This window comes from Opisthocomus hoazin, chromosome 6, assembly GCF_030867145.1.
Source record: "Opisthocomus hoazin isolate bOpiHoa1 chromosome 6, bOpiHoa1.hap1, whole genome shotgun sequence".
Lineage (NCBI taxonomy): Eukaryota > Metazoa > Chordata > Aves > Opisthocomiformes > Opisthocomidae > Opisthocomus > Opisthocomus hoazin.
In genome coordinates, this window is record NC_134419.1 from 34,762,427 (window position 1) to 34,775,757 (window position 13,331).

The window sequence follows — 13,331 nt, forward strand, 5'->3', positions numbered from 1 at the left end:
CTGAAAAGCAGGCATTGTTTTCCTGTTTGCTTTGGAGGGCTTTAGTAGCAGGGTGTTCACGGAGGCTCTAGAAATCTCTATTGCATAGGCTTTGTTTGTCTTGAAGAAAAATGCTCAGTGGAGCTGATTTCAAGTGGGCTAAGTGGAAAATTCCATTGTGCAGTCTTCTCTTCCCTCCCCCAGTTAATGTCTCTGTCTTTCTAGAGGAAAGTTACTGGAATGTGGCCGGCTAGCGACACAGAATACTCACTGGCTCACTGTAAACAGGAGCTGTACAGAGACATCCCAGTGTTTCTTTAAGCTGGTGCGGGACGTGCAACAGGCGAGCCAGTTTGCATGGAGAGCTTTGTGTCATAAGCATAACATTTATATCGTTGCAAAATGTTTGGTGTGGCTTTGTCATATTTCTGAAATTAATATGTGTTGACGTCTTACTGTATTATTTTGGGTCCAGAGCGATGAGTTGCTCTTTGTTTCTGAATAGTAACTTTTGGCCTGACTTAAAAGTCCTGAACTTCATGATTTTAGGTTCTATTTTCCCCCATCTCATTCCTTCATGAGTTGATGTGTCTTTGTCTCGTTGCATTTGAACGCTAGAACCCCTACAAAAGTCTGGTTTGCATTGCTCGTACAGTCACAGCGGGGAGTTTGATCCGAACTGCGGCAGAAGTTGGCGGGAGTGCCAGTACTGGCCACGTGTTCCTGCACGCTAAATTCTGCTGTCCCGCATCTCACCACGTGGCCTGCTCGGAGGCCAACTTCCAGCCAGGCTGAAGTAGTATCTTTGCCGTTCCAGTCAAGTGAGATGCAAACCTCTTTCCATTTTTTTTCTCTTCTTCACTCTAGTGTGTACCCTTTGTTAGTATCAAAAGTTTGATGTAATATTAGTTTTGGCTGTTGAAATAAATTCTGCATAGTACGGTGATTCTTATTTTTATAAGTCTTTTGCTTACAACTTAGTGGTAGGTCACAAATAAGCTGCTGAAAATATTTTACTTCCTCTCTGTTTAGACCTTCTGTCTAGCCTGACAGTTTGAATTTTGTAGAATTATTGCAGTGTAGTATCTGGCTCCCTAATCCAATGTTTTTGTTACAAGACTTCTAAAATCTCTTGGAGATTGAGCTTGCTTTCTTGTGCTATTGGGCTCCTTTTCAACCTGTTGTACTCCATGCCTGCTTTGATTTGTAGTGTCGTTTTCTTTTGGTCTGAGTCCACAAATGCCTCTGCTTTGCAAGAACCAGTTGATCAGAGCCCTTAGCCACCACAGCTACTCACTGATACATTCGTAATCTGGCCTCCCTTGTCCGGTAGCACAGGAGTCTGTGTAGTCCTGTTGGCCAAGACCGTTTGGAAACGCGTCCTCAGGTGGTCAGCCGTACAGGGAGAGTCTCCTTGTGTGGAGCTAGCTCTCTGGGGTGGGGATAGGTATTTTCAGGGTGTGGTTTTGTCCTCTGTTTCCCTGGAGAAACATAGTTCGTACCACAGCAAGATGCCTTTAGACCTATAGAGTTTGTTCATCTGTCTGTATGGAATTAGCTGTATTTGCATAAGACACGTGTATGCCTTTACCCAGCATCCGCTTGTTGGCAATCTCTTGCTTCGCTTTGAGCGTGCTGGTAAGGAAAGAAACCCCTCATGGTACACGAATAGGCACGCTGATGCTTTCTCATAAATCAGTTCTTTCCCTAGAGTTCTAGATAGATGCTTTCAGTTACTGTTGGAAAACAAACAACTCTTAAACTTAAGCACATGGTTTTGAACGAATAAATCACTTGCTGCTTAATATGGGTGAGAGAATTTGTTTACAAACGTCTAAAACCTGCTGGTGCATGAAGTCAAACCTGGCCCCACTAACAAGCGGCCATCACCATTGCCCTGCTGACCACACTCAGAAATACTGCCCTGCAGACCGTGCTCCTCAGCACCCTGAGCGTATCTCTGACTCTGAGGGTGAAGCACTTTAGGGGTCTGCGGTCCTCTCTTGCCCATTGTGTGGACCTGTATGGGTAAGGGGTGCAGGACAGGGCGCGTGTCTGTTCTCCAGGCATGTTACCTCTGCACTGTCTCACATCGGGGCCTGTTTCTGGTAGATGGGAGCCGCTCACAGATTGATGTGATTAAGGGAAGCACACGCAGAGATGCAGCCTGAGTGTGTCTGTTGTATTTAAACTGCCTGCAAGTAACACTTGCTGATGTTGTCTGCTTGTCTGTTTGCAGTGCCTCCAGCGATTGTGGGTGAAAATAAATTGGAAGATGTGAAAGTAAAAGAGAAGCACAGAGTTACCCTAACATGTGAAGTGATAGGTAAAGTATGCAATGTTACTTTCCTTCGCTTGATCAAACCCATGGTGTCAATCATCATTGGTCTCAGCAGCACGTTTTAAATTTTTTTTCAGTTCAGTGAATTTCTTAAATTTCAGATTTAACCGTGGTGTTTATAGCAGGACTCGGCACTCCTTCTTATGAAGGTTGTACAAAATGTAACCAAGAGGGCAGTTGCTGTAAAATTCCTTCTCTGAAGGCCTGTGGAATTGAAGAGGAGGTGTAGATTACTTCAGGAGGTTCAAAGACTTCAGAATACATACTCCAAAACATCTCCCTGAAGGATGTGTTGTAAAAGGGCATCTGAAACTGTGTTTTTCTGTTCTTCATAAATATTTGGCATACTCTAGAGGCTATGCAACAACTAATACTTGCAATTTTCTTTACTCCATTAAGGGAACCCTGTACCACAGATCACCTGGGCGAAGGATGGGCAATCTCTAGCTGAGGATGAAGATCACAAGTTGCTGTCCCATGGGCGTTTCCTGCAAATCCCCAGTGCTCGAGTCATGGACACGGGGAGATACACGTGCATTGCGTCCAATACAGCTGGAGACAGGAGCAAAAGCTACAGTCTCAATGTACTTGGTAAGACAGCTGGGCTGGCTCTTGCAGAGAAAATATTCATCTCAGGAAAAACAGATAATCCCACTGGAATTGTGTAGTACTTGAGTTACGGTAATGCGGAAGTTGCCTGCCTAGGTTTAAAATTTTATAGCTTAGTAATTGCTAAGTAGTGGTAGATCAATAGAAACAGCAGTTCTGTGCTTTAGACAATATAGAGCTAGAAAATGCGGAACTCCTAACAGAGCATTGTATGGAATGAGCAGGACGTCGGCTTATTGTGACTGAAGGGAGGAGTACCTGAAGAGCACTGCAGATCGTGATCTCTCCGTAAAAGCTGAAACCATCTGCAGTTCTCTTTGCGTCCTGACGGTTATTGCACAACCGCAGGCAAACAGGGGTGAGCTGGTTTTCCCCGTCCCCTTTTCCTAGGCTGATGCCTCCCACCAACCTGCTGCTCCCGGGATCGTCAGGCAGCGGGCCTGCCAGAAGCGATGGCCGGTGTCCCGGCGACCTGTGCCTGCCAAAGGCTAGGGGTGGGTGGCTTCCACCGACACGGGCTGGCCGGTGGCTTCGGGACAAAACAGCAACCAGGTGAACGCTGCCTGGGTGTCAGGGTGCCCCGTAGGAGTGCCTCCCAGCTCTTCAAGGCTGCAACCAGACTTCTAGACTGAACAGGGAACAGAAGATTGCCTTTTCGTAGAGGTCCTTCCTCTGTTCATGATATTGTTGTTCCTAGTGTCTCCAACCATTGTGGGTGCCGACAGCCAGGGAAATGCGGAAGATGTCACCGTTATCCTCAACAGCCCAACGTCGCTGGTTTGTGAGGCTTACTCGTATCCTCCAGCTACGATCAGCTGGCTGAAGGATGGTCATCCTTTAGAATCAAACAGAAATATCCGCATTTTGCCAGGTAAATTTTTTGTTGTTATTGAGAAATAACACTTTATTCTTTTATTGCTTAGTTTCCTGTTACAGATTTTCTTTAAAAAAACAAAGGATATATTTCTATGAAGTGCAATATTTGTACTTTTGTAGCGCTTCCCATTCTAATGTTTATAAAGTGCTTCACAATTAACTGATTATTTACTCATATTTTATTTGTATTCAGGTATTTATCCTTATTTTCCATAAAGCTAAATGATGGCAAACAAGTTCACTGGAGTTAATAATGAATGTAAATAACTGGAAATTAAGTCTGGAAAATAGATGGAGAGAGATATAAACAACAGCTTTAGTAAAAAGGAGGAGGTGGCACTGTTCTCGGTCATTAATAGGGTGCCATTTTTAATTTGTGCCATTACCAAGCACATCTGTGGAGGTGGAAAACAGGAACAAGCTTCACTGGTAACATGGAAGTGATGCAGGTGAACAAGTACTTAAGCGTTGTTGACTGCAGGTGTTCAGAGGAAGAATGAATCGATATTGGTAGTGAGGAATTGACTTACTACATGGGGGGACAATTTCTAGGAGCTCAGTCCGAAAAGAGGTGCGGCCAGATTAAGCAGTGACTGATCTCCGAGCCTGTAGACAGTACCAGTCGTAGACAGACAGGTGCCTTGGGGAGGAAGGTGGATGTCAGAGCTGGGGAGGCCACCTGAAGCGCTGGATCCTAGCGATGCGTTCCTGTTTGCAGCTCTCCTCCCGCTGTGGCTGTTGCTTCTGTCCGTTCTGCGGAGGGAGCTGGGGCCCCTTGTGCAGGATGCGCTGCACTGAAGCAGAAGGGCGAGTCAGGGGTCCCCATCCACCCCTGCCTGGGAGGGGCCCTGTTTGCCCAGTCCTGCCCATTCTGCCTCCTTTCTTTTTTGCTGTGAGTGCAGCGCGGAACCTTAAATCACTTTTTCCTGTCTAAATGTCTCCAAGAAATTTCTTGTACAGAACTATGTTAACAGATTTTCCAAGGATCTGTGAGTAGCAGGAGCTGTGATCCAAAGCACTCCTGCAAATCACGCTCTCATTTATTGCGCAGTACACATGGTGGTAAGCAGTTAGTTCTTCATGCTCATCTAAGGGCACAGCTTGGACCAAAGGGTTGAAAATACGCTGCAGAAACTATTTAAATAATTGGGAAGTGAGAGTGTAACGTGGATGCTGTTAAAGAATTCTGTCTTTTGGCAGGTGGTCGAACCCTGCAGATTCTGAATGCCCAGGAGGACAGCGCTGGAAGATACACCTGCGTAGCCACAAATGAGGCTGGAGAAGCTTTGAAACACTATGAAGTGAAAGTCTACAGTACGCAAATACTCCCAAATTTATTTTTTTTCATTCTTCCATTTTTGTCCCCTGCGCAGCGTTACCTGTCCTGGTGAACGCAAGGGTTTCTGTTAATAGCTTTGTTTGGCAAGCATCTGCGTTAGCTCATGGCATTGCTGGAGGAAAGACACTAGGAAAGTTTGCTGTTGCGTCCTTGACAAATGCTGCTGTTGGGCTAAAAATCTTTGTGCTGCCTGGGGGAAGACATGTAAGAAACATTGAACTCCAGCTTCTTCTGAAATGCTTTTTTGGTAACGATTTTCAAATCAGAGGGTGCAGCACAATGGGAGATGTGAGCAAAGAAACTATTTTAGAAAAAAAGGAAGGGAGGCGGGACCTGTAACATCTAATGGGAAGCTTTCTTGAGTAAAGTAAAACAGGAGGATACTATTTTTATATTCTGCCATAAAATACCATGTGCACAAAAGCTTTCCCATTGAAGGCTTCTGTCAGCACGTTGTGCTTTGAGCAGCTGTGCCAAATACTCTATTTTAATGCTCAAAATCTTCAGTGTGGGCTAAGCCAAGCATGATTTTTCACCTCTTTTTTTTTTTTATTTCCTAGTCTGAACTGGAGTTTGGTTTGCTCCCTCACAGTAACTATGCTGTTATTTTAATTACACTAAATCCCTAATAAGGCCCCATTGGATTTGGAGTAATGAGAAGGTGACAGAAGAGTTCATTATTGAAGTATGGCTATGCAGCAACATAAAGCTGCCCACCCCCAGATGCTATTGCAGCTGGCAGTTGTTATGGTACTGTAAGCATTAGGGAGAATTTAAAATTTCCCATTGAAAAAAAGGATGGAAAATGCTTTGAAAGCATTTAAAATAATTTAAAAGTTATTATGAGACCAGGGTGGGGGGTGGCTTAAGAATTTTGAAATGTTCTGTTTTCGTTCTGATTCAGAAGGAAATGGGATTTTGCAACACTGGGATTTCAGTGGAATGGAAATGTTGAGTTTTGACCAGCTACTCTGAGTGTGGACTTCAGTTCAAACATGTGTTTCTGAGAACGTTAGTTTCCATTAAAATGCTTTTTAATGACTGCAGTACACTGAACTTGATAGAATTCAAGCCAAACACATAATAAAGTGTTACAGCTAGGTAAGGCTATAGTCAGGTTGGCGTGTCTAAAACTGTTGAGCACAGTTTTATATCTTATTATATATAATAAGTATACTAAAAGTAGTTTAAAATATATATATAAAATTCAGCTGTGGGGAAGAGGCAGATTATAGGGGGAATGCACTTGCTTTCCATGAGGTTATCCGTTCAGGTTTTCCCTTTGTTCAGTTAATTTTGAAATGCCACATAAGACAGTGAGTCAGGAAAGTCCCTCTCGCTCCCTGTGTTTCTGTGCAGTTCCACCCGCCATTAACAAAGGGGATATCTCCGGGATGGGTCTCTCCCCTAAGGAAGTGAAGATCAAAGTAAACCACAGCCTGACCCTGGAGTGTGAAGCTCACGCGGTTCCTGCTGCTGCCATCAGCTGGTACAAGGACGGACAGGCCAGTCACAAACTTAATTCCTTCGAATGGGTGGATTTCGTACAGAAACGTTCACTGTCGCTATGAGTGAATAGTCACGCAGTGTAACAGGCTCGCTTGCACTGCTGGAATCAGCAGGAAGTCCTCTTCCCACCGTCCTGCTGGCAGGAGCACCCCTCATGCATCTTAGCATGCTCGCTGCCGGCCAGACCTTTGCAGCTTCACACCCTTGCTTTTTTGTGGGTGCTTCGCTGTGCCACGGAGACATCAGTGCTGGAGTCCCCAGGGGCCCCAGTGCCCTGTGCTTTGAAGGGGGGAGGCCCTGCCTAGCAGTAGCATCCCGTGGGGTGACTGCATGTCCCTTGGCCGCTGCGGCGAGTCCCCAAGGGCCCTGTTACAGCGTGGCCCTGTGCTTGGTTCCTCCAAGTGCTGCCCTTGCAGAAGCTGCAGAGAGCCTCCCGCTTGGTTCTGGCAGAGCTCGCAAAGCCGCAGAAGCATCTGGATCCTCTGCGAGGGGGACAGAGGCGTGGTTCCTGCCACACACAGTCATCACAGCAGCATTGGTCTGGAGGAGGAGCAGTTTGGAGGGGCAGTGCCAGAGTCGTACTGCTGTGCAGCCTTCTGGGGGCTGGCTATGAGTAAAAAAGAAATGGTGCCACTCTTCTGTAAGAGAGGAGAATATAATCTCTTGCTTTAGTTGTTCTTGGCAGGACACTTACCACGTGGCAGGCCTCTGCAGCTGGAACAGCTCTCCTGGATTTACGGAGCATGTGGAGGCAGCCCTGCGTCGCAGGAGGGGCTGTGTGGACACCCTCCGCCTGTTCTGAGCTGTAATTCTAGCACCTCCGGGGTGCCTGATTGTACTGCCAATGAAAAATGATGCTGCGGGGAGCTGAGAAGGTCCCCAAAGAAAGACAGGGGCTGTAAGCAGCTTGCTGTCACTGTCAGAGCAGCAGCTTTTTTGTAGGTTGCCCCTCGGTAAATGGCTTTCACTCGCATCCATGTGCTAAATGAATTATCCCCTGCGGGCCAGGAGTTCAGTGCTGACTCCCGAGCATGCTCCGTTTTCATTACAGAGAGGTGCAGGTTGTATTAGTGTAGTCTGCTGTCCTCTGTGATCGGAATTCTAGGAACAGTAACATAGAATGCTCTGTATCTCTGCGTTGCTGCAGCATCCGCTTTACGTTCGCACCATGTCCTTGCTGGGCAGCAGATGCTAATGGTTGTGTGGCTGTAGGGCGAGTTGGATCGAGTTGTTCACCTCGTAGAAAACAGATAGTTTGACGTGTGTAGGTTTTCCATCAGCTCGTCGACTTGGCTGGTGAGTCCAGGGATTGAATCAGCCTGATTGAACCCGGTCTGATGGGGACAGTGTTGCTCCTTTCAGCAGCAGCTTGGAGCTGGGGTTGGGAGTGATGTAAAACCGCATCCTCTTAGGAGACCAGCTACCAAGAGCAGAAAGGTGAAGATGCAGACAACCACGAAAAGAAAACTGCCTTCAGGGACTTGGAGCTTGATCAAGTTTGCTCAGGGAGGAGAAGCTGTTGGTCTGAGAGAAAGGAGGAGCAGATGAGAGGAGAGCTGGGCTGCTCCCATGGCCAAGGCTGCTGTCGCAGGAGCACCTGCCTTAGGGCTGTGTCCTGCGTGGTGACCCTCTGTAATTTGGTGTCCTAAGCAACTGCTTTCTGTCCATAGATTGAAAGCGGGCCTTGCTGGAAGCACTGACAAAAACTGGAGGATGTTCTGTTGGTAGTGGTGTCAAAGCAGAGGAAATACCAAAAACAAAGTACGCTCTTTCTCCCAGTATACTGTCTTAGGAAGGATTTTGAGACAACCTGACTTCAACCAAAAGAGAGATGACATTGTATTACTTTCACAAATACGGCTATTCCTAGTGTATGTTTTGCCACGTATTAATTTCCATGTAAAATTGTATTACAGCCACTTAAGCCAGATGATCATGTCGCCATCCAAGCGAGCGGCCGTACTCTGCAGATTAAGGAGGCTCAAGTGTCAGACACCGGTCGTTACACTTGTGTGGCACACAACATTGCTGGGGAGGATGAAATAGAATTTGATGTAAATATACAAGGTAAACAGAGTTCAGATAATAAAATTCTTCTGGTAGCCTCCTACTCTGCTGTTCTGGGATGCTGGAATTCTGTACAATTTTGTGTCCTTTACCCCTGCTTGGTCTAATCCAATGCTTTTGTGTTTTGTGTGATTTTTATTTCAGGTATATTTTGCTCATCTTTAAGAAATACAGTGTTTGATTATTCTTTCATATTTTGTGACATATACAGTGTTTCTGAAGTCACTGGAATGACTTAGTAACTCTGATCCTTCCTCTAAACTACATGAAAAAGTTTTAATTCAGCTTAAACTAAGGCATTTATTATATTTTATTTATCTGTATTGAGCAGTACTTAGACCCCAGACCTGAGCATCCTGTTGGCCTACACGTTGCGTGTAAATACAAGAAAACAATCATGAGTCACTTCTGAAAATTTAGGCAAAATTACAACCTGAGTAAAACCAGATAGCTTAGTATTTAAGTATTGTTGTTGATTAATACCCTCTATGTTTTGTTGTCAGCTCTTCTTACACTTATTTATTAGTCTTCCAAAAATATTCAGAAGATCGCTCAGTTGTTTGTTCTGATGAAGACAACCAGAATTTTCCTGGCTAAGCTAAATGGAGGAGGGGGTTAATTTAATACCCTTCATTTTTATTGCTGCTATTTAACAATTACAGTATCTTTTAATTTATTGGCTTTAAAACTATCTATATCTACTATAAGATTCTAACATTTTTCTCCTCCTTGGTTGTAGTTCCTCCTAGTTTCCAAAAGCCTTACAAGGAATGGGAAGCCGGTAACAGGGTAGATACAGGAAGAGGGGGAGAAAGTAAAGATGTGATCGTCAACAACCCCCTTTCACTGTACTGCGAGACCAACGCTGTGCCTCCTCCAGTGCTTACGTGGTACAGAGATGGCCAGCCTCTGAGCTCCAGTGATCAAGTGCTCATATTACCAGGTGGGTGTTCAAATGTCACTCTCTGACCTGAAGAAATGGCATTAGTGCTAGTATTTGTGTAGCAGGGAACTTTTCCCCTTCAAAACACTGCGCTGATGTTTGTTCCAGACTTTCTTGACTGGAGATGTTTCTTTCCAGTCCTTGGAATTAAGCTGTGTCCTTCTCTCATTTAAAAAGTAGTCTCTAAAATGCTGTGAATGTGACCATTTAACTTTCATATGGTGTGCTGCAAAATAAAATACAGCAATGATACCTTCTCTCTTATGTGTTCCTGATGGATTTCCTTGTGAAGTTTTGCTTTGGCAAAATCGTAACTGGAGTAGAACGACCTCTTAACTGGCAAGCGAGGCATGGCAACAAGGTTTCCAGCAGAAAAGTGGCTGTGAGCTCTTGCTTAACCTCGTAGGGGAAAGGGAGAGAGGCGCTTGTGATGCTGCGGGTGCAAGCAGGGAGCCTTGCTGTGCCAAGGCGGTGTGGGCTGGCATGTGTAACGAAGGGAGCCGCGGGGCGGTGTGCGCTGGCGTGTGTAACGAAGGGAGCCGCGGGGCGGTGTGCGCTGGTGTGTGTAACGAAGGGAGCCGCAGGGTGGTGTGGGCTGGCGTGTGTAACGAAGGGAGCCACGGGGCGGTGTGGGCTGGTGTGTGTAAGGAAGGGAGCCGCGGGGCGGTGTGGGCTGGCGTGTGTAACGAAGGGAGCCACGGGGCGGTGTGGGCTGGTGTGTGTAAGGAAGGGAGCCGCGGGGCGGTGTGCGCTGGCGTGTGTAACGAAGGGCAGCCATGGGGCGGTGTGGGCTGGCGTGTGTAACGAAGGGCAGCCATGGGGCGGTGTGGGCTGGCGTGTGTAACGAAGGGCAGCCACGGGGTGATGGTGTCTGTTTGTCTACTGGTTGCTCATCTGTGGGGAGACCAGGGACATCCACTCCCCAAATGTCTTCCTAGTACACCCTCTCTTTCTGAAGTTATTTGTGTGGCTATGCCTTAAATGAGGAATAGAGTGAAAAGTAAAACCAGTGTGTACCTGTCAGCTTCAGCAGTGAATTTTTTCATTTTGCAATAGCTTTACAAGAAGATTATGTGCTTCTATTTCCTGTTGCCTATTAGTTGTCTGTCACCTTGCCGAGAAATACTTCCAGTTTTGACTGAAGAATAACGTCTGGCTGCAGATTCCAGAAGAATGTTATTCCTTTCTGTGGAATTAATTACTCTTTTCTAACATTTCAGTATGAACATTGCTGAATACGAAGTATCTGCCAGTCGGAAAAGTAGCAGGGAAATAGAAGTCCTTAGTGACTTATAATTCAGAACAAATGCTGACCAGTCATAAATTTGCTTGCTCAGGTCGCTAGTGAAATCTGGTGTGGAGATGATGGAAACTGCTTGATGCTGCATATAAATCGTGAATGTGTTTTCCTTCCAGGAGGCCGAGTGTTGCAGATTCCACGGGCGCAGGCTGGCGATGCCGGCCGATACACGTGTGTGGCGGTGAACGAAGCCGGGGAGGATTCCATTCATTATGATGTCCGCGTGCTCGGTGAGCTTTTCCCCCTTTCCTTTTCCTTTTTAACAGCAGAAGAAGAGTTCTGTGGAAACTAATGAAGGATTGTAGCTCAGGTTTACTTAAATGTTTTTAAAATTTATAAATTCTGCATATTTGTGAACTATGAAATTAATGTGTTTATGTAAGGTGCTGGAGTTTTGTAGAAATACAGAGAATTGCATGAAAATAGTGTTAATGTTGTTAGTTCAGTATGTTTTCAGTCCGTCGTTATAGGAACTCAATTCTGTTCTCCCTATCACACTTCACCAGAAAGAAAAGTACATGTGGAAGTGCAGGTTTAGGTTTGAGCCGGGTTTCTCTTGTTCCCTGTCCAGTTTCCAGTTCAAAATTCTGACCGACGAGACTTTTCTCTCTCCTTATTTTGGTCACAGTTTTCTAAAATATCTGCCAGATGCCCAAAGGCGCAAGGGAGTTGATGGTTTAGATAAGCACTGAATGCCTGCAGAGTCCGTTTGGTGTGAGCTGTTGACAAACACTGCACGGAAAGCTTTCGCGTGCTGCCTGCGTTGTCTGTTGGTGTACTCAGGGCTTCTGCCTTGGGAAGCGCTCATTTCTTTACCTCTATTTTTGTATCTACCACTGAAAGCACGGGTTTATTGTTAGGTAGAGGGCCTGCTTTGGAAGTCCTCTGTTGTTCTGGCAGCAAAGAACACGACGGACTCACTGGAAAAGGAGTTTTCACCTCTTCTTTATGGCTGCTGTGAACAATCGTACTTCTGCCATCCCTCGGGTTATACCGATTAGTTCTGGCTGAACTACTCCTGGGATTTGATTATCTTTCACTGCATTCACTGAAGATTTCCCTACTTTCTTATGAAAACCCAATCTGAAAGATTGGTAGGCAATCTTAAAAAAAACCCAAACCAAAAAGGACAAAAGACACTGGGAGATACGACTTCACAGCATTCCTACCACGCTTTGCTCTCTTGTAGTACCGCCATCCATCGGTGGAGCTGATGGGGACCTGCCCGAAGAGGTGACTGTGCTGGTGAGCAAGGCTGCGGTGATGGACTGTGTTGCGAGTGGCAGCCCTGCTCCAAGTATTTCCTGGCAAAAGGACGGCCACCTCCTGCCCGAAGACGACAAACACGCACTTTTGTCCAATAGAAGGAGGCTGCAGGTAGCTCTTAGTGAACAACCGATTTTTAGCGTCGCAGTCACAGGCTGCCCATAAAGACAAAACTGTTTAGATTTGCAGTGTATATGGTTCTGATTTTTTTTTTTCCCCTACAAGGTGCTGCAGACCTCAAGAGTTTTTGTCCCTTGTCCTTGTCCCTCAGCTGCTGCTTCCCCCTCCTGTGTCATTCCTTCTGTGGCGCTGATCCAACCGTTTGTGGTCATGCTGTGAGCCGCATCGGTGAAATCACGTGGTTTAAAATACTGCTGATTGTTGTGGGGAGCAACCTGTTGTTGTCAGTTTTGCCTAGGTTTCCCTAACAGAGTTTAATTATTGCAAAATGTGCTTCTTAATTTAAAGAAGATAGTGAATCCTGAAGAAGATGTCCCCTGCCCCCCCAGTCAATGGGTGATGCTGGGTGAAACTTTTAAAACAGAGCGCTGAGCTTAGGTCTCTCCGTTTTCATGGCATGATCTAAGGATACAATAAAATAGAAGAACATTATGATTTTTATTACAACCATTTTATTAATAGTTTTTTTGTTACTCATCTTGAATGAATTTAATGTGATAGATACTACGTTGACTTTTCTGGAGGTGTGAGATGCACAGAGTTGCAGAACAGATTCTGAAAGGAGTAGCGTCAGTGGAAGTTTTTTGGCTTGGCTTCTTCGTAACACTGCAAAGGCATTCATAAAAAAACCAAATAAACCCAAAGAACCCTACAGACTTGCAGGTCCCGAAGACTCTGAAGGTCTCTGGGGAGACACCAAGACTTGATGCTTTAACAGTAAGTTGTCTTACGTATTAGCTCAACAACAGTCTTGTTTCTTTTTCTTAGATTTTGAATTCCCAAATAACAGATACTGGCAGGTACGTCTGCATTGTGGAAAACGTAGCTGGAAGTGCCAAAAAGTATTTTAACCTAAATGTTCACGGTAAGTACAATAATCCATCATTTGCTGGTTGTCTTCTTTCAAACGTTTAGCTTGGAT

At 45.5% G+C, this 13,331-nt stretch overlaps 1 protein-coding gene across 1 annotated transcript in view; it reads left to right on the top strand.

Moving 5' to 3' along the window:
- Window positions 1–13,331, top strand: part of HMCN1 (hemicentin 1) — a 195,460-nt gene that overhangs the window by 132,562 nt on the left and 49,567 nt on the right. Inside the window, exons 48-57 of the mRNA XM_075422725.1 lie at window positions 2,219–2,305; window positions 2,720–2,911; window positions 3,627–3,800; window positions 5,006–5,119; window positions 6,504–6,649; window positions 8,570–8,720; window positions 9,460–9,663; window positions 11,080–11,193; window positions 12,153–12,340; window positions 13,178–13,274. Coding sequence (XP_075278840.1) covers window positions 2,219–2,305; window positions 2,720–2,911; window positions 3,627–3,800; window positions 5,006–5,119; window positions 6,504–6,649; window positions 8,570–8,720; window positions 9,460–9,663; window positions 11,080–11,193; window positions 12,153–12,340; window positions 13,178–13,274 — 1,467 coding nt within the window. The remainder of the gene's footprint in view (window positions 1–2,218; window positions 2,306–2,719; window positions 2,912–3,626; window positions 3,801–5,005; window positions 5,120–6,503; window positions 6,650–8,569; window positions 8,721–9,459; window positions 9,664–11,079; window positions 11,194–12,152; window positions 12,341–13,177; window positions 13,275–13,331) is intronic.